The sequence below is a fragment of the Diplodia corticola genome, assembly GCF_001883845.1.
Source record: "Diplodia corticola strain CBS 112549 chromosome Unknown scaffold47, whole genome shotgun sequence".
In the NCBI taxonomy this organism is placed as follows: domain Eukaryota; kingdom Fungi; phylum Ascomycota; class Dothideomycetes; order Botryosphaeriales; family Botryosphaeriaceae; genus Diplodia; species Diplodia corticola.
The window spans coordinates 180,304-200,194 of record NW_017971526.1 but is presented as its reverse complement, the minus strand read 5'-3'; the positions used below and the strand labels follow the sequence as shown (position 1 = coordinate 200,194).

The following is a 19,891-nucleotide window of genomic DNA, read 5'->3' as shown; positions in this document are numbered from 1 at the left end:
GGCTGCGATGGGGATATTCATCGTTGCCAATATTTGTAAATTGTCCCAGGGATGTCGGGGCTTGATACCACGCAGCATCGATCACGACCGTCACGAGTCACGACAGAACGTGGTCGAGCCAACTGTAAATTCTGTGCTTTTTAATCTTTCACCGTTGTCGTTTTCTCTACCGTCTCTTGCTCAAGCTTGGATGAGTGATACGGGTGTGTTGAATTCGCTTTGCGATGTTGGAATAAGCAAGGCTCCAGCGCAGTTCTTCATTTCGTGTACAATAGAGTTGTACGAGAGGACTTTTCCGCGATTCACCGTCTTTATCTGTCCTCTGTCCATATCACAAAAAATTTCTTACATTTGCGCGTGAGCTCCCGATCCGTTCGTAGCCGTCATCTTTCATCCAGACAAGATCAGCTATGATGCAATGACACCGAATAGCGCTCGTCCCACCTTCGAACCAAGGATTTGCAGCAGCCAGACCTTGATCTTTCCGCGCCCTGTAATACATGTGGAGAGGTAGGGACAGAAGCGGTGGTCCTAAGTGGGTGTGCTGGTATCTGTCAGACAAAAAGGTGTAATATCACCCTGTGAAATAGATTTGGAAAGTCACTGATGCAACGAGCTGGGGACAAGTGACACAAAGTTAATCGTTTCCTTTCACTAACTGGAATGGGTGGTACAGTGAACCTGTTCGCCCAGTGCCAAAATGTAACGTGATTGCGTATGCAACCTGATGCTTCCTCATTCGAGGGAGTTTTGCAAAACTTGGCGATGACAGAGCTTGCATGCTGTCCATAGACGTGGTCATGGTAGTCCTCAGCACTGTATGGGGAGCACCATCTTCCTGTAATCGACCACTCGAAACCCACGACAGTCCCGAACCCTTCCCATATGGCACAGTAGTATTGTCCCCAGAATCCCACTTGCCCAAGTCCACCCACCAAACAGCCCACATAAAGCCAGCCCACCAGCCAGCCCGCCAGCCCCCCCACTCCCAACACCCTCCCTAAGAATCGCACCACACCACCCTCTCCCAAACCCACCACCACCACCACCCCCAACCCACTCCAACAATGCCTCTCCCTGTCCCCCTCCCCGCCATCCCGCTCCCCCTCCCCCTGTCAGCCCCAATCCTCCTCCTCCTCCTCCTCCTCCTCCCCCTCCTCCCCACCGCCAGCTCGTCCCACCCCTCCCCCGACCCCCCAGGCTTCCACCTCCTCAACCTCACCCACATCCCCATCAGCACGACCGGCACGAACGACATGCACAACGGCAGCATCTCCTTCACTCTCGCCGCAAAGGCCGACAACACGTACGCCTCGCACGAGTGCGCGCACGCGTTCGTCGCGCCGGCGGACGCGCGGGCGGCGGGGGGCCCGTTCGCGTGCAGCGATGCGTGGCCGGATTTGTTGTTTTATTGGCGGGAGGGTGGGGATCAGGGGGGTGTAGGGAGTGCAGGGGGTGGGAGGGGGAGGGGGACGAGGGGAGAGGGGGACGAGGGGGACGGAGGGGAAGGGATTGGGGCTGGGGCTGGGGCTGGGGCTGGGGCTGGGGGTGTGGTGTTGGAGATCTGGTATGCGTATTTGGATTGCCGGTATGTATATGTTTTTGTGCTCTTTTTCTTTTTTTGTTCTGCTAATCCTTCGTTTGACGCACCTTTTTCTTTTTGCTTTCCCTCCCCTGTCACACTGGTCGATGACTTCCGGGAAGAGAGGCCCTTGAACACGTAAACAAAACGTGTGCACAACTCCAAGGCAGAGATCACTCATTGATAACAAACATCTCACAGACCGAACGGCGGCGCGGTATCGGAATCGGGCAGCCTGACGCTTCCTCCACCCACATCAACCGGCACCTTCGCCGACGGCAGTCGCACATGGGACGTCGTGCACGTACCCATACAAACGGCCAGCTCGACTGCATGGTTTCCAGGGCAGTACGAGGAGGTTTGTTTGGGTCAGTGAGAAGAGACTGGGTAGTGGTGGGGAGCCTGCAGAGAGAAGCAGCAGGAAGAAGATGATAAGACAACAAATGAGAATGACAACAAAGCCAAGACAAGAGACACCCTCGTTCAGTCCTGCATCATCTGTTGACGTGGCTTGGAGAGCGAGGCGAGAGAACAAGGTTCCTCGTCGAGGTTGGGAAGGAGAACGTCTACACAGATGTAAACTTTTGGAAACCCAAAACTTGATCGAATAGTCAACGCTTGTTGGAAGCCGTTACCGGCTGGTTGGGAAATGAAACTGCGAAGCTGTCCCGGTCGTATGGCGACTGTGTCTTCTTTTGGTCTCAATGAGAGGACGGTTTGAAATTGCGTTTTCGTGCCACGGGACACATGTGAGCTGAAATGTCTGTCAACGCGTCAGTGCAATTTCAAAGGACGTACCGAGGGTCATCTGTTCCCACTATGGAAGCTGCCGCTGTCAGCTTTGCCCAATTCTTCGCTCTCTCGCTAGACCAGGTGAGCGGGGCCAGGGTGATGCATTTACTCAACTCTACACAGATGCATTTGTGAAGCACTCAAATCCAGACACATGTATTTTTCTTGAAGAAGAGTGAATCGCTTGATGATACAGAATAGTGGAACAAGGTAAGAAAATCGAGGACTAGTACAGGTAGCTGCTGATATACTCTGGCCGTGACCATGAGAATGCAGCATCGGATTCACGTCTACCACGACGACGTGCACGCTTTCTCAACTTTTTTCAGACAATTCAAAATGGTTATTTTCGTTTACTCCTCAAGCAATGCCACAACCGCAGTCTCTTCCCTTACAGACTCCGTGGTTTCCCCTTCAAATCACGCACTACCCGCACCCTGCGTAGTACGCTTGAAAAAAAAAATCTCAGAAGAAATGAAGGAACCTCTCCGTCTTAAGCGTCCGTCACACGCCACGTGCTGAACCACTTGAGATGCTTCCACTGCGCATTCGGTCCAACCATACCGAAAGTGATAGCGCTGAAGTTGATGAAGAGTCCGAGTGTGATGACATAGAGAATGCTGTAGACGGCCCACTTGATTTGGGTGCGGGCGTTCCTGGTGAACCAATCGACCAGGAAAGCGAAGGAAAGGATGGCAAAGTAGAGGGCCGGGAAGTAATGGTGAACGTAAGTGACACGAGCCATGGCGACGAACGGGAAATAGTGGAGGAACCAGCCGATGACGGGATAGATGCCGGCATAATGAATCTGGTCGATTTCCGCAGGCTTGAGGTCCGTGTATCCACGCTGCCAACGGATCAGGTACCAGGCGACGACGAGGCCAACGCCGGCAAGAGAGGCGGTAGAAGCCCAGTAGACGAAAGGATTGCCAAGCAGGAAGTATTTGACGGCTACACTCATGTCAGCAAAAGTCGTGTCACAACGCAGGATAGTCAACTTACTGTCGTCACCCCAGCCGCACATGCGCAGGCCGACGTGGAGAATGGGCCACTGCCAAGGCGCAGAGGCAAGATCATCCTGCTTGTCCGGGTCAGGGACAAGAGCGTTGTTCGAGGTCATCATGGCGACGTTAAGGTGAATAAAGTCGCGGAAGAAAGGCGACTTGTAGGCGCCGGGGTCACCAGCAGGCAGCCTATCGTTCCAGTGGCTCTCAACGTTCCAGTGCGTGTACACATCCCTGGGGTTGTTGGTCTTAGTGCAGGTAACCTCAATCTGCTTGAAACCCCACTGTGGAAGGTTTACGTTGCCAGCACGGAGGTAGCAGCCAAGATCGGGGTGCTTCAGGCGGAAGGAGGTAGTCAAGGTCCTGATCTTCGAGTAGTCACGAGTGGCAGCGTCGTTGACAACCTCAATTATCCAATGGTCCTTGGTATCACCAATTGTGACGTTTCCGTAGGATGAGACTTCCCAATCAGCCTTGGTGACAGGAGCAGCAATCTGGTGCGAGTGGAGGTTACGGCCGGTCTGAGCGTGGATCAAGCGGATGGTGCTGCCGTCGCGGGGGTATCTCATGGGTTCTTCGCCGACGACGTACTCCGGATCGTAGCGGCTAGGGTAAATGAACCAGTCGTTGTTGGCATCCTTGTGGTGGTAGCAAGTAACCTGTTGCTGCTGAGAGCCCTCGGGGTAGGTCTGAACGTGCGAGTGGAGGAGACCGCCGCCGTAGCCCATGTTCTTGATTGTGGCGCGAGATCCGATAGCAAGCTCAAGGGGACTGTCCTTTCCGACCTCGGTACCGCGGAGGTTGGCCTGGAAGAGAGAGCTCATCTGAGCGTCGCCGGGGCCGCTGTTCTCCAAGATCAAGAAGTGGAGCCAGAAGGAGAAGAGGTAGACCATCAGGGGAATCATGATGAGCGAAAAGACACGGAACCCGAGGTGGGCCGCAAGTTCGACCTTGGGCATCCTCAAGTCTCCAAATTTGTTCCAGAGATCCTCAATGGTGTACAGGCCAACCAGAGCAGTAGCGAAGAAACCAACCCACTTGACACTGCACACGCATCCAATCGAAACACCGCAGAGCATAAGCCAGAGTCCCCACTCCGGCGAGAAGGGGTCGTGTTGGAGGCGGTGGAACTTGGCCCAGCAGAAGACGGTGGTGAAGGTAAAGAACAAGAGCATCGAGTCGAGGAGGATGAACCTGCTGATGGTCGCGAGCGAGTTGTCGCACAGGACCATCAGTGCGGCCAGCCAGCACGCCGGCTTGCGGAAGTTCAGCTCCTTGGCGGTGTAGTATGCCAGCGGGACGCAGAGGGCACCGAAGGTCGAGTTGAAACCACGCATGAAGGTGTAGTTGAGATTCTCGGGATAGGTCTCGCCGGACTTGAACTCGAAGGATCCATTGTAACCGGCCAGGTAGCCCGAGAGGCCAACAAGCATCTTTCCGAGCGGCGGGTGGACATCGAAATAGAACTCGCGCTTGAGGTAATGGGAACCGAACTTGCCAAAGCTGCAGAGCCATCGTCAGCACGAGCGACTGTCTTTCAATTGGGCGACAGGCCGCAGAGGGGCGCTTACTGAGCTTCATCCCAGGTCACAATGTTCGAGAGACCGATCTTGTACATGCGCGTGAAGAAGGCGGCGAGGGTCAACAGGATAGGCGCCCAGACGTATTCATACTCGTCGAGCGTGTCGAGAACGGATTTGGTCTATGGGCACCCCCAGGGTGGGCTGATTAGCTGGTTGGTCCTGGAAGCCAAAGCTCCAGGTGGAGCTCTGCCGGCGGGAGCTTACCTTCTGCTTGACCTTCTCCTCGGTCTGCGGACTGATGAAGTCGGTTTGGCCCTCGCCATTGGCGACGTTCCTCCGGCGCAGGGCGTCGGCCTGCTGGTCGGCGCCGGTGGCATAGCCTTGCGACGCCATGGTGTGTACGTCAACCCCTCAGGAAGCTCGCGGCGGAGCTGATCTGAGAGCCGTGCGTGCGGGATGTGTTTGCAAAGACGCTCGAGGTGGAGGGCAAAGGCGAAGGGTTATGTTGCAAAGGAGGGAAAGAAGAGGAAGGTGCAGCGGGCGGAGGATGCGAAGCTCCAGGCGCGATGCTCGCCGTGATTCGCAAGCCAAGTTGAGCGGAGCAGGGGAAGCGACGCTCGAAATAGCACGGGCAGGCCGTGGACTTTTCATACGCGGCCGGCGATCCTCGGCGCGGCAAGGGGGGCGGGTGCGCGTCGGCGCGGAGCTTTGGCACTTTGGTCAACGTGTCTTTTCCACCAGGCTGCGCCCCCAAAAAACGAACATCAACGCCCTTCCGAGGCGCACAGGTGGCACTGATTGGCTGCGCGCACGCAAGGTGCATGCCATCCAAAGCCCTGTCAATGGCTCGATTCTGTATCCCTATGTCCCGAACCCATTCGACTGATGTACATACATAAAACCAACTGGAGGCTCCGGCGCCTGCGGGACGTGGCTCGAGCCACTGCAGAGCCGCACTCTACTGCGCCAAACAGCCTTGAAACTTTCAACCTTCTGAAGCGAGAAAACAGAAAAGAAACAAACAGACCCCCGCCCGCCGCCGCGTTCTTGCTCGTCGTATGCCTTTGACATGCAAGGCTGTATGATGATCCCAGTGCGCCCGCATGAAATTCTATCGTTGTGCGTGTGCAATCCGCATTCCGGACGAAACTTGCCTGACATTCATTACACTCAAATCAATCAATGCTTTCTAATCGTCGTCCTGGTTGACGCGTCTGTAACTCCCGCTTTGGCTGTCGCCCTCGCCGTTACCCTTGGAGCGCTTGACCAAGTTGGAGATCCAGCCTCCAACGCCTTCGGACCGGTCGTCCGATTCGGACTTCGAGAACTTGGGCTTGCCGCCCTCGACCGGCACCGACGGCGGGTTGATGTCGAGGCCGGGGATGGCATTGTCGGCGCCGACACCGCGGCGGATATCCAGCGACGGCACTGGCGAGCCGTGGCCGCTGAAGAGCGACTCCGCTTCGGCCAGGGTGGCGGGCGTGGGCATCTGCGACGTGGCATCGCCGAAAAGACTGTTCATGTCTTCCAGGCGCACATTGGCCGTCTCGGGGTAGATGAACCAGACTGTTGACTGTCAGAACCGGGCCTTGGACAACGGGGCAGCCAAACTTACCAACAATGAAACTGACGGCGCAGAAGAAAGCGTGCACAAGGTACAAACGCCACTGGATCGCCTCCTGGAGGACGGGAGTCAGCTCACCAACCAGCCAGTTGAAAGCCCAGTTGGTAGCAGTGCTGAGAGAAGCGCCCTTGGCACGGATGCTGAGCGGCAGGATCTCGGGGGGGTAGAGCCAGGGAATCGGGCCCCAGGACGCTCCGAAGGCGCCGTTGTAAATCATGACGAAGATGACGACCATGCGAGGTGTCCAGGCCGGGATGTCGAGGAAGATGAAGTACGAGATCATCGACAGAGAAACAATCATCATGAGAGCGCCACCAAGCAAGATCGGGCGGCGGCCCCAGCTGTCGACGAGGTACCACGGAGGAATGGTGCAGGCGAGATAGCTCAGGCCGTTGATGCCGGTCATCAGAATAGCTTCGCGGCCGACCCAGCCCGCTTGCTCGAACACCAGGGGCGCGTAGTACGATATCACGTTGATGCCATTGAGCTGGGCGAGACCCTGCGCGGACATGGCGATGAAGACACGCTTGTAGTATCTCTTGAACATGTCGCTGTAAGAACGCTCGCCCTCCTGGCGCTGGATCAGGACGTTCATCTTGATCTCGCGGTACTCGTCGCGGGCCTTGGGGTTGTGGATGTCGCCCTTGCCGTAAAGATTGGCGATGACTACAATACCTTCCTCATCGTGGTCATGGTCGAGAAGCCACCTATCCAATGTCAGTCTCATTCGTGCGAGGTGTGGTTTGGGGAGAAATACCTGGGAGATTCGCAGATCACTAGACTGCCCATCGCGAGCAAGCTGCCCATGACGCACTGCATGAGCAAGGGAAGACGCCATGCCCAGTTGTTCTTGATGTAGCTGCAGAAATAGTCGACCCAGACACTGGCGGCGTAGCCGCAGATGTTGCCGGTAAACTCAACGCAAGCCAACTTGCCGCGGTTGTGGGGCGGGGATATCTCAGACTGATAAACGGGCACGATGGTGGACAGAGCACCAACACCCAGACCGGCAATGATCCTACCGACCATCATCATGGACAAGGTATTCGCGAAAGACTGAAAAGCTCCGCCGATCACGAATATTATCGATCCGTATAGAATTGTGCGCCGCCGCCCGATGGCATCTCCTATCTTTCCGACGGCCACGGAGGAGATGAACGCGCCGACTTCGAGAATGGCCACCATTGTGCCGATCTGGGCTCGAGTGGGCTGGTCGAATTGATCTTTGAAGTACGATCCTCTGCAGAAAGCAGCCGGGGTCAGTCGCGCTCGCGGGAAGCTGATGGGGGACGCGGAACGTACGTGATGATACCCGACATGACGCCTTGGTCGTAACCGAACAGGAATACGCCTAATGATACGAATACACTGGTGAAGTAGCTGTTCATCCATTGTTAGCAGCGTGCCTGGCAACGGAGTCGGGTGCGGTCGGTCGACGGAGATGCCTGGGACGACACGTACATCAGCTTCTTCCCATGCAACCCGTGCATCCGGGAGGGGCCATCGTTAGGGGCCATGATGGCGGCGAGCAACCTGAAAGGGCGTCAGCACTGCGGTCGAGGTGGTGTTTTCGGGCCAGGGAGCCCTCGTCGCGGGCGCGTCGACGCACCGTTCTCCACGGCCAGCTAGCGGGCGTTTGATGTTAGGGATCTCTATGTCCTCCTTTCGAATGCGACCAGGCTTCTCGCTGTCGTCGGCGTAATGAACGTGGCGTGGGTGCCGGCGGTGCGGGACGGATGAGGATCCAAATTCCTGCGATTGGCGAAGCCGTGCCTGCAAGGGATCCTCCTCCTCGCCGAGCTGGTCGACGAGATCGCCTGTGTCGCTCCACAGAGAGTCGAGATCCGAGTGCTCGGAGCCGCTGTTGGAATGGCGGCGGCCACGCTTTTCGTCGGTGGAAGAACGTGACGACGACAACGTGTGGAGGGGGATGTTGGCGGGTCGGCGACTTGAGGAGGGAATCTTGACGAGGTTGGGCTGGGTTGGAGCAGCCCTCTCCACGATATCGGGTATAGCAGGTCTAGGTGCGAGAAGGCCCGCTGACGTCTCGCGCACAGGGTCCGCAGGCGGCTGTTAGTCTGTTCGGTGGAGCCAAGCAGGGCCAGTGGATCACGGGCATTGAAGAAAACGAACGAGTGCTGCGTGGTCGGGTGCTGTACGAGTAGTGTGCTAGGCTGGCAAAGCAAGTTGGATCACTGGAAAGAGCCGGAGCAGCTGCGAGCTGGGGAGACACGACCAGGGCATGTCTCCGGCCGCGAATAGCGGCGCACGCCGGCCGGCTGGGGGCCTGCGGCGATCTCTATCAATGGCTAGAGCAGCATCATCGTACAGCGACAGACCGCCAAAGCGTGGACACGCCTGATTTGCCTGGCTGCGGTGGATCGCTTGCGCTACGTGAAATTTTCCTCCCAGCCCTTTTGCTCTGCGCGGCCGGTTATGGGGCGATTGGGGCTGGGTGCGTTGCGCGCTCCATCGCAGAGCCACCCGCTCGCTGAACGCAGCGAGCGCCCCAGGGCGGGCACCTCGCTCCACGCCGCCGCCCGCAGCACCCAGCACCGTTGGAGCCCCGCGGCCTGCTGCAGCGGCGCCGCCGCCTGCCCCGTCAAGGGTCCTCCGATCGAGCGTCACCAGGCACCGGATCCTCGTAGCACGCGGGTCATGTGGACCTGGCGGCGACGCGCTCGTGAGCATTTCCCCAGGTCATCGCTAGCGGACTGTGGGGGAAGAACGACACCAAGAACTGGGCGCCTGATTAGTCAAGGCGGCTCAGCTGCCGGCGGGCAGCAAAGCGCCAGCGGCCTCTGTGATCGGTCATGATATGGCGGATGTGGCAAAAGTGGTGGAGCGATGGAGCCCAGGGAGCCGCGCTTGCCCTCTGGCCCACTTCGGCCTTCGTTCCTATACCGCCTTTTGTGATCCCGCGCCTGCAAAACTCACCACCGCGTGGCGGGTCTGTGGTTATCAGCCGGCAAAAGGGCTCCATGCCGCCGCTACGAGGGATCGCTGCTTCATCATGCGCCGCCAATCACCTCCGCCACCCCGAGCTGTACCGCTCATCGCTTCCGCGCTTCTCATGCGCCCAGCCGGCATTATTGGGCCACCATGTGTTTTGGAGTGATTGCGCCGGCGCAGCCTCATGTCAGTGCCTTGCGTCAGGCGCTGCCGTTACCAAACTTAGCTAGCCACTTAAATGTCCGTTCGGTGTAGAGTCCTCCGGGTCCGTCGATCGCTCCTTTTTCACATGCGAACCAGCCTCCCCAGCCTCCGCCGCTGCAAACAGCGCGCAGGGTTCGAGATAGGCGCACAGCTCATGCAACCTGGCATGAACTTGGGGAAGTTATCAGATTCTTTCAAAATATATACCCTGCTGTCAATTTTCTGGCAGCAACAGCCACACCAATCTAAGATTGGACTTCTTCCGTGGCGCAATTGGCTAGCGCGTCTGACTGTTAAAGACTAATGGGACCTCACGGTGTACAAAGTCTGCTGCAATCAGGAGGTTGACAGTTCAAGCCTGTCCGGGAGAGATCTTTTTTTTTTCTTCTTGGGCATCCTCAGACACCGACCGGATCCGACGCTTCGAGGTGTGCTTGATGATCATCATCATCAGACATTCTTTTTCCCTTCTCTTTGCAACGCTGTTGTGCTTCGCATACGCCGAGGTGGTGTGCCCAGTTGGATGCAGGGTGCGTGTCATGCTCACATCAGCCATGGCGTATCTCGCGTGGGATGGATTCGCTCAGCTGGACCCCTTGAAGGCTGAGACAGAATGGAATAAAAAATAATGTCCGGCCCCTTTATGTTCGCATGCATTCCCCAGCAGATGACTCTGCTCAGAATAGACGCGTGGCTGCGTCGAATCGTGATGAGGACTATCTCTCTCCTTGGTGAAAGCGTATCAGGCATCGCCCCCGGCAGCCTATCACGTAGAGGATGATGCGGCTCTCCATTGTGCACCGGCCACCAACTGCACACTCCGCATAACATCATTGTTATCAGCGTGCCACTGCTGCGGCTACAACATGGCACCACTGCCTGAGGGGATTAAAAAAAAGGGGAGCAGTGTCACGGTGTGTTCCCTTCGACGCGTGCAACTGGGCCAATGAGCGGCGCGAACGGACGCGGGCGGGCGGCCATACGTGAACGTCTTTCAAGCTTCTGGAAACAGACACAAAAGCGATGTGCAAAAACAGTTTTGAGAAGTAACATATACCCTCAAAGATGTCCGGTCTACAGTATAGCCTTCTACAGCAATAACCGCAAGGAAAAATAAAGCCAAACAGCGAGTCAAACGCTCTTAACAGTGTAGTATCGTTCAAAGCCTGCCAACACGGATGCATGGTTTCGTGCTCATTCGAAGTCCGTCATAACTGCCCGCCTGTAGCGGTGATCCGGCCAAAACAACATGATATGTGCTTTTATCCCATCGCCCATATAGATTTCTTGGTATCGCAAATGCCCCCAGACTGACCGAGATGACCGAGATGAGCCCCAAAAACGCCTGTACCCGTCTAGTGCTTCGCCGTGACCTGATCGCCAGTGAGCTTCTCGACAGCTTCCTTGGCACTGTTGGAGAAGATGTCAGCATGTGTTGCGAATGTGGAGACCACTGTGGACAAGTCAGAGTAGGGTCACTTACACGTCACCCAGAGCAACCATGCAGACCGTCTGCCAAACGCCCAAACCAATCCTAGGTGTAACGCCCCTGTACAAACCCTTGATTCCGTTCTTCTGGTAAATGTACTTCGCCGCGTTGGCGACGTTCATCTTCTTCGGCCGGTTGGGATCCTCGACCTTGCTCTGCAACTCGACGCGGATGACCTCGATCGGCTGGTTCCAGGCGGAGAGACCACCACCGACGGCGGAGGCAATGATCTTCTCAAAGACGCCAAGCTTCTCTCCGTGTTCCTTTCCAGTCGCCTTGCGGATTCCGGTTTCCGCAACCCGGGAAAGACCGAAGCGAGAGCCCCAGTTGGTGACCTGACGGACGGCGACGGCGTTGACACCCTTGTTGATGCCGCGGATGCCCTCGGCGCGCCAGATACCCATGAAGGTCTCCATCGTGCCCGGCGGCTTCGCACCAGAAGCAGCGACCTTGTGCTTTGTGATCTCGACCGTCTTCATGCAGGTGCAGAAACCCATGGTCGCGTAGGCCTGGGCGAGACCGCCGACCATGCCGCCAGTGATGCCGGCGACGAAGGGAGCGGCGCCGACAGAGCGTGCGTGGTACTCGGCTTCGGAAGCGACGAAAAGGAGCACAGCTCCCTTGGTGGATGCCTCAATCCAGGCCCAGGGGATCAGGCCTTGGTAAACTGCGGGGAAATGGCATCAGTACAGCTGTGCTTCCCGCGGCCAGGCGCGTGGCAACTTACAGCCAAAAACTCCACCACGAGCCCAAATCTTGCGGATGGCACCGCCGAAGCCATCGCTGCGGTTAGCAGCCATGGTGGTCTTGACGACCTCCAAAGGCTGTACAGAAGGCGGGTTCGTTAGCCTCTAGCAGACCGTTTTACGGCACGCCTTGGGAGTAGCTTACCTGGCCCAGCGTCGACACTTCGAACATGTTCAGACCCGAGCCAAGCAGCAAGTTGCTGAACTTGATCGGCTTCTTTTCGAGCTTCGGGGGCGCCTCGACGCCTGCCATGGCGGCTGCGGGAGTGGACATGATCTAGGTGCTTCGCGGTGGGGAGGGGGCCTGACCAAGGCAGTAGGGTGCTTCGTTGCAAAAGTAGTGCGGTATGCTGCGGAAAGGAAGGAAGGAGAAGAGGGTTGGAGTGGGCGGCGTGGAATGTATATGGGGGGGGCGGTGCACAGCTGGGCGTGCAGCGGGATGTCCGTCCGTGCTTGAGCAGCTAGCTAGTGGCCGGGAAGCTGGTGCACCCACGGCGTCGGAGCGCTCCTTTGATGCCTTGCCGTTATGAGACAACAGTTGGGAATAAAACCGGGACCGTGCAGCACTCTCTTGCTTCGCGGCCTGCTGTTGACAAGTTGCTATCTAAGGGAGTCGGGGGCTAACGGAGCGAGCAGCACATAGCCGCGGCTGCAGCTGTTGCCCCCAGCGAATTGAGGAGTCGGCATCGCATCCGCTGCGGGTCGTATTGCTGAGCGGAAATCGATAATACAACGCCGCCCTGCGTCCTCCGTGCCGCTTCTCACAACGGAAGTCCGACCACCTGAGGGCGCCATCGGAGCTCGAGCGGCCCTGTTGTTGAGCAGCGCAATGTCCGACGCCGACACTGCGCACCCACACTCGGCTCCCCAGCCGATCCTCAGCAAATGGCTGCGGTTCAACAACCGCGCCCCATGCAGCCCCAACGTGCCGCCGCCGCCCGGCCCTCACCGCTAGCCTATCTCTAGCTTCGCCGGCGCCTCCCCCCTCCCGCTACCGCCGGCGGCGGCAGTAGGTACATGTAAGCTTTTTATTTTCTCGCTGCACTGCGACTCCGATCTTATGTGAGGCGTACGGGCTGCCTATTTCCGTTGACAAGGCGGAGTGGCAGCCTCGGCCAGACGCATCAAGGGGAGCCGCGCGAGCTGCTGCTAGCGCCCGGCCCACACCGCGTCATCTGTCGCGACGTCGCCGACTGCAAAATTGCTTCAGAACACACTCAGGTCCCGTTTCAAGTCCAATGGACACGGAGCCAGCCGCGTCTGAGTCGCGAGACCCAGTTTGTCTTGTCATGGGTGCATTGGGTCGTACACGATCCATCCACTTTCAGTGCGAGTCCGTAAGACAGAGTACTGTTGTTACATATCCGTACATTTCAAATACTATGCATTGGGTAGACAATGCTTCGCGCCCACTCCAAACCCATGAACCAGTCCGTTATCCTAGTTAGGTACAATTTTCCCCCCCATCTAAGCTCTAAATCCCCCGAAAAGCGTTTACAGAGAAGCGCCAACCAGCTTGGCGTAGGCCTCGGTGCTGAACGACTTGGGGCGCTCGATGGGCATGCCGATGGCGCGGTCGATGATGAGCTGGGGAAGGACACCGAGAGCGCGGGAGACACCGAAGAGGACAGTGTAGAAGTTCTGCTCGGTGAGGCCGTAGTACTGGAGGAGAACACCGGAGTGAGCGTCGACGTTGGGGTAGGGGTTCTTGGTCTTGCCGTGCTCGGTGAGGACACCAGGGGCAATCTTGTAGACCTGGGAGACGAGCTTGAACATGGGGTCGTCGGGCAGGTGCTTCTGGGCGAACTCGCGCTGCGAGACGTAACGGGGGTCGGTCTTGCGGAGCACGGCGTGGCCGTAGCCGGGAACGACCTGGCCGGACTTGAGAGTAGACCACAGGTAGTCCTTGATGGACTGGTCGCTGAGATCGTTGCCAACGGCCGTCTTCATCTTGGTGAGCCAGTTGAGCACCTCCTGGTTAGCGAGACCGTGGAGAGGGCCAGCAAGACCGTTGAGACCAGCCGCCAGGGACAGGTAAGGAGAGCTGAGAGCAGAGCCGACAAGGTGGGTCGTGTGGGCGCTGACGTTTCCACCCTCGTGGTCAGAGTGGATGGTCAGGTACAGCCTCATGAGCTCGACGAAGTCCTTGTTCTCGGAGAAGCCGAGCTGGTTGGCCAGGTTGAAGGCGTAGTCCTTGTCCTTCTGAACGGGGGCGACCTTGCCGTCCTTGAACACGTTGCGGTAGATGCGAGCGGCAATGGTAGGCAGCTTAGCAATGAGGTCCATGGAGTCCTCGAAAGTGTGCTCCCAGTACTGAGACTTGTGGATGCCGCGGGCGTAGGCCTTGGCGAAGGCAGACTGGTGCTCAAGAGCAGTGACGGCCAGCGAGAACTGAGCCATGGGGTGGAGGTCGTTGGGGCAGCGGTCAATGAGCTCCTCGACGAACTTGGGGATGTCCGAGCGGGCGGCCCACTCGGCAGAGAGGTCGCGAACCTGCTGCTCAGAGGGAACCTCGCCGGTCAACAGGAGCCAGAAGAGACCTGTCCCCGTCAGCTTGTGTTCGTTCCAATCCAGTCGAGCTCAATACATACCCTCGGGAAGGGGCTCCTCGCCACCAGGAGCCTTGGGAAGAAGCTGCTGGCACTCGGGGATCTGGACACGATGAGCAATTGATGACGAATGCGGTATACGGTAGCACTTACGGTCTTGCCGCGGAAGCGGATACCCTCCTCAGAGTCGAGGACGGAGCCCTGCATGGAGCTGTTAGCACTGGGGACAGACGCGACGAGTGCATAGTGCACCAACCTCCCAGACAAGGGCCTTGATGCCACGGGCACCACCGTAGACCTGGTCGAGGGTGACCTCGCCGAGGACCTTGCTGCCATACTCCCTGGTGTCAATGTTAGCGATTTGCGGCTGGCTGCGGCGGCGAAGTGGGATGGGCGCACTTCTTGAGCTTCTTGACCTTCTCTTGTTCCTCGGGGACCTTGGCGGCGAAGGTGTCCTTCAGGGACTAGAGCAGGACGTGTCAGCGGGAGGCGCGGAGGCGCGGAGGCGCGGAGGCGCGGAGAACGGCGGCGGCGGCAATGGACAGCTTACGGCAGTCTTGCTAGAGTAGCAGCGCAGGCCGTTGAAGGCGACAGAGCGCGCAGGCGCCCTGGTGGAGGCGCGCAGAGCAGAGGAACCGAGGCGCAGGGTGGAAGCCATTGTGCAAGAGGGATATGGGGCGGGGGAGAGGAGAGGAATTGATGGGGGAGTGGGTGGGATAAATAAATGGCGCGAAAGTTGGCGGGAAAGCTTTGAGGGCCAGCTGCCCGTCCGTCTTCCGGCAGGACGCCGATTGCGTCGGCCGTCCGGGTAGTGTCCGTGCGCAGACCCGCGTGCTTTGCTCTTTGCTGAGGTCTTGGCCCGAGCCTGCGCCGGGTAGCGACGTACATGGCAACGAGCGTACATCCTCGTCATCGCCATTACATACCCGCAACACGCGCACTCGTCGCCTCGAGAAATAAGCACTGCTCCCGGGCGCACGCTCAGCCCGTGGCACCCAGCTGGACGTGCTGCCTCCCACCAGCGCCGCGAACCCCCCCGTGACCGCCTTCCGCCTCTGGCTTGCCGGGCGCTGCGTTTCACGGCTCCCAAGCGCGAGTGCCAGATCGTCTCCTGAAGACGCAGTCACCACGCACTCCAGCTTCTTATCCGTATCCCAAGCGCCGCCACCCGTAAGCTTTTGATCGTGTCAAGGAAGCGGCGAGCGCATCCGCTGTGGCAGACCGCCCTCGTAGTCGCCTGCGCCTCTCGCTCTCCACCCTACGTACCACCAAGTCTTCAGCTTGCGCCCTCGCGAAGCCCCATCTCACCCGCCGTCGCCTGGCTGCACCTACTGCTTCCCGTCTGCTCTGCAGCTGTCGAGGTTGATTCAGTGACGTAGCGCCGCCGGCTCCGCTCTACTACACTCAAGTATTCCGCAACCCTTTGCTATACAACACACACGCAACCTGCGCGTCATCTGCTTGAGCTCGACCGTGGCGCCGTTGCGCCAATAGAAGTAGTCATGTCAGCCATCGAGGAGCTGAACACGTTGCTGCTGTCGCTGTCTGCGCTGAAGCCCCCAGGAGCCAACAAGTCGAAGATCACCGCCATCACCACCCTCTGCATTGCGAACGCAAACGTAGGCCGAGATCGCTCCCCAAGACAGACGCGAGCCCTACTAATCTTTGGCCGTTGTAGCAATGTCCCCAAATCCTCCAGACGATCCGCGACCGGTTCAACACCTCTCCCAACACCCATAAGCTTGGCGTACTCTATGTACTTGATGCCGTCGTGCGGCAGTGGGCGGACAAGGCCCGGCTGAACAAAGAAGATGCAGCATCTGCAGGTTCTGACGTATCAAAGGCGCCGAACTCCATTGGAGTTGTCATTGCGACCCAGTTGCTCCCTCCGATGATGTACGACCTCATTCAGAATGCGCCAGAGGACCAGAAGGTACGCTTTGTCGAATCCGTCTCGCGCAGCATTTGTCTTCCGGATACGAGTTGTTTTGTCGTCGCAAGTCGAACAGTTTCAAATACTCACATCTGAGCTGCTTTACTCACTTGTTGTTTTCTTATTTAGGAGAGAATTGGCAAGATGGTTGAGATTTGGGAGCGCGGCAACACGTTTCCCCCGAAGATGCTTGCCGACTTCAAGCAGCGCTTAGGAGCCCGTAAGATTCTCCCCAACGCCCAGGGACCGCACCGTGAGCCGAAACAGGGGTCTGATGTCTTCGTATCTGCAGCTGCGCCTCCAGCGACCGGAACTCCAACGGGTGCTACCTCTAACCCCACGGCTCAGCCGCAAGCAGCACCAGTAGCTTCAGCAGCGCCTTCTGGCACAGTCTCACTGCTTGCGAGTCTGGCGAACGTAGGAAAGCAACAGACTGCTACTCCGACGCAGAATGCCCAGTATCAAAACGGCACGCAATATGCCACCGCTCCTCAACCGCAACAACAGAACGTAGGCCCTGCTTTGACTGCTCCGCCCATGCCTTCATATGCACCCCAGCCCAATGGCCAGGGTACTGTCGCACCTGCGTCGGCTGCTGCACCGGCTCCTGCTGTGCCGGTCAACCCTCTGATGCCTCAGGCCTTTCAAAGTATGCCCGGCGGCAACGAGGCTCTGATGCAGTTCATAGGCTCCTTGGTGCAACAAGGTTGGAGCCCGGAACAGATAGCTCAGGTCATCGCCGCCATGAGCGGTAATGCTCAGGGCTTGCCCGGTGTGCCGGGTGTGCCGACCGCCACCCAAGCTCCTCAAGCCGCTCAGGCCCAGAACGGATTTGCACAAATGGCGCCCAATGGCCAGGCCCAGGCTGCGCAAGACTATAGGAGTAGAGATGATCCTCGCGACTTGGATCGCAACCGTGATCGCAGCCGCTCCCCTGGTTCGAAGAATCGGCGCACTTCTCCGGTGAACCGTCGTGAGAGCCCAACGTATGGTGCTTACGACCCCTACATCCCTCCTGGTGCTCCCGATGGACCTGGCGGTGGACCTGGTAGCTCAAATGGCCAGCCATCCAGCGAGCACGGCGGGAACCGTCGAGGTGGTAGAAAGAATAGGAGAAACCGTGATAAGCATCGTAACTCACCTGCTGTTCAGCAACAACAGCAGCAGTCGCAACAACCTCAGCAGCAGAGGGGCACGAGCGCAAATCCTAGGCCTAAGTACATCCAGCATGACCCTACTCTGCCTAGGGGCAACATCAAGGTGCTTAGTCGCACCTTGTTTGTGGGAGGCGTCTCGTAAGTTGTTCAGTCTGGTTTTTGTCTTGACACCCTGATGATTCTAACCAAAGATACAGTGCCACAGAGCAAGAACTTCGGCAGATATTCAGCCGCTTTGGAGAGGTCCAGACGTGCATTGTCAATCCGGAAAAGCACCATGCCTTTGTCAAGATGGCTAACCGGACTGACTCCGTCCAAGCAAAGCTTGGCATGGAGAAAGAGAAGAACCCGCAAGTTCTCAACAAGGCTCGTCAGGTGTGTTCGCAATCCCATTGATCTGACAACTTTCTACTAACATGACGAAGACTCGCTGGGGCGTAGGCTTTGGCCCCCGCGAATGCAGTGACTATAGCACCGGCATTAGCGTTATCCCCATTGAACGTCTGACGGAGGCCGATCGTAAGTGGGTCGTCACGTCCGAGTACGGCGGGACAGGTGGACGGATCCTTGAGACGGGTCTTGTGATCGAAGAGCCCGACATTGAGATTGGGACTGGAGTCTCATCGAAGGGTATGTTGCGTCCCTCACGTCTTGAAATCATGGGGAAACCAGTTAATGACGCAAAAGACAAAGCCATGAGTCGCCGGGTCGGCCCCGAGCCCACAGGCAAGCACGGTCACTTCCATGGTCGGCGCAACAACCACGGCGGGGGTCACCATGGCGGCGGATTTGACCCTAACGCTTCGCGCTTCCGCAAGCCCGATCCGCGCCCCGGTGGACCCCAGGGAGGGGAACCTCGGCCAGAGCCTCACACGATTGGCGTGCCCCCGGCCGTCCCCGGCTTCGGCTTCCAGCTGCCCGGTATGTGAAGTGGCTATAGCGTGCCGCCGACGAGTCACGTTCCTCGTCACATCGCCCACCGTTTTGGCCCAGTTCTCCGGGACGGGTGGATGCTGCCGGCTGCCGCAACTCTCTGATGATACGTTCGGCCTGCTGCCATGCATGACGGAATGGCTCCTGCTGGTCCTTTCCCTCAGAGACATAGCGTCCTGCCGCTTGCGCCATCCACACCGTGCTACAATCGGTTTCGATTTTCTGGTCCAACTGGTGGAAGTCTTTGTTTTCACTTTATTTTGCTTTTGGTTCCCACAATTCCGTCTTAGCTTCAACATCCTTTCTTGGTGTAGTATACCAACCAAAAATTCCGGTGATGGGGTGGAGTGCTAGCAGCGGCTCGTTTGCATCAACGGATGGCGGTTTTTTGCGTTTTGCTTTGGCTATGATCAGCAGTATTACTTCATTCTCTGGGTTTTGCATAGCTTGCGAGGTGGTATTCCCTCTTATTCAGTCTTCCTATTAGGCAGTTGGGGAGGGATCAGGTAACGGTGCATCAGCTATGGGTTTCTATACCACTTCTTTGCTTCCCTCCTTCTGCGTAATATGATTTTCTGCGGGTGTGAAATTTTGGTTCTCCCTCAAGGGCACGAATCGACGTCGGTATTCTCTTTCTAAATCACGCGATGTGTCTCGTTTCGCATTCGATCAAGTCGTGTAATGATTGTTGTCTGTGTATCCGCTTCTTTGGTCTTTCATGCAAACATACTTTCACAAGGTATTCGGGAGGGGGGCGATTCGCAGTCTTCTTCACGGAGTGCTCTTTTTTTTTTCTCCTCCTTTTTCTTTGTAGTCAAAAAGTAATGTGCAATCGCAAGTTCGCCTCCAGCGCATTAATTGCGATGGACGGGTTTCGAACAACTATTATTTTCCTTGTCCCCCTTCCGGTGGGTTCACGGTATTAATATCGGCGGGGCAGCCAGTCAACGCCGCCGTGGCATCGTCACGAAAACGGTCGGGTGAGTCATTTCTCGGGCATGTGGGCCCAAAACGAGATTGATGGAGCTCGCTCCAACCACTCATAGCTCGGCATGCGAAAAGAAAAAGTGCAAAAAAAAAGAAAGCTATTTCTAGCTGCGAATGGTTTCGATCCATTGTCCTCCGGGTTATGAGCCCGGCGCTATTAAGGTCGTTAGTGGGTTGTTTGAGGAACACATTGAGTGAGAAATGCTTACCGCTTCCGCTGCGCCACGCAGCTTTCTTGAATAACTTGATGAAGAAAATTTTGTGCTAGTCTTGCCTATGTTCTCAGTACAAACATAAGATAGATGCCATCTTACACTGCCACGTACTTGTTGGACTCGCCCAAGGCTCCTTTTTGTGCTTCTTTGTGGTGGTCTTGTGGCTCTCCGGTGCTCCGACCTCGGGCTCGCTCGGCTTTG

General features: G+C 57.4%; 6 protein-coding genes across 6 annotated transcripts; 2 read left to right on the top strand and 4 right to left on the bottom strand.

Moving 5' to 3' along the window:
- Positions 1-1,067: 1,067 nt before the first annotated feature.
- BKCO1_4700063 (uncharacterized protein) lies at positions 1,068-1,958 on the top strand (the record flags this gene model as incomplete). Its single annotated transcript, XM_020276417.1, has 2 exons — positions 1,068-1,588; positions 1,784-1,958. The coding sequence occupies 2 exons, from the start codon at positions 1,068-1,070 to the stop codon at positions 1,956-1,958; spliced, it is 696 nt and encodes a 231-aa protein (XP_020127762.1).
- Positions 1,959-2,867: 909 nt separating this feature from the next.
- Positions 2,868-5,294, bottom strand: BKCO1_4700062 (glycosyltransferase family 39 protein; the record flags this gene model as incomplete). Its single annotated transcript, XM_020276416.1, has 4 exons — positions 2,868-3,325; positions 3,377-4,881; positions 4,950-5,080; positions 5,166-5,294. The coding sequence occupies 4 exons, from the start codon at positions 5,292-5,294 to the stop codon at positions 2,868-2,870; spliced, it is 2,223 nt and encodes a 740-aa protein (XP_020127761.1).
- A 796-nt stretch (positions 5,295-6,090) lies between these two features.
- BKCO1_4700061 (mfs monosaccharide transporter) lies at positions 6,091-8,644 on the bottom strand (the record flags this gene model as incomplete). Its single annotated transcript, XM_020276415.1, has 7 exons — positions 6,091-6,467; positions 6,517-7,232; positions 7,283-7,765; positions 7,828-7,905; positions 7,987-8,058; positions 8,135-8,571; positions 8,639-8,644. The coding sequence occupies 7 exons, from the start codon at positions 8,642-8,644 to the stop codon at positions 6,091-6,093; spliced, it is 2,169 nt and encodes a 722-aa protein (XP_020127760.1).
- A 2,392-nt stretch (positions 8,645-11,036) lies between these two features.
- Positions 11,037-12,190, bottom strand: BKCO1_4700060 (mitochondrial dna replication protein yhm2; the record flags this gene model as incomplete). The annotated part of the gene is made up of 4 exons (XM_020276414.1): positions 11,037-11,091; positions 11,165-11,837; positions 11,898-11,994; positions 12,062-12,190. 4 exons carry the CDS (start codon positions 12,188-12,190, stop codon positions 11,037-11,039), a joined length of 954 nt encoding a protein of 317 aa, XP_020127759.1.
- Positions 12,191-13,410: 1,220 nt separating this feature from the next.
- Positions 13,411-15,123, bottom strand: BKCO1_4700059 (citrate synthase; the record flags this gene model as incomplete). The annotated part of the gene is made up of 6 exons (XM_020276412.1): positions 13,411-14,456; positions 14,508-14,568; positions 14,619-14,666; positions 14,722-14,806; positions 14,865-14,929; positions 15,016-15,123. 6 exons carry the CDS (start codon positions 15,121-15,123, stop codon positions 13,411-13,413), a joined length of 1,413 nt encoding a protein of 470 aa, XP_020127816.1.
- Positions 15,124-15,967: 844 nt separating this feature from the next.
- BKCO1_4700058 (rna binding protein nrd1) lies at positions 15,968-18,484 on the top strand (the record flags this gene model as incomplete). Its single annotated transcript, XM_020276411.1, has 5 exons — positions 15,968-16,084; positions 16,144-16,398; positions 16,528-17,693; positions 17,753-17,930; positions 17,981-18,484. The coding sequence occupies 5 exons, from the start codon at positions 15,968-15,970 to the stop codon at positions 18,482-18,484; spliced, it is 2,220 nt and encodes a 739-aa protein (XP_020127817.1).
- Positions 18,485-19,891: the final 1,407 nt, after the last annotated feature.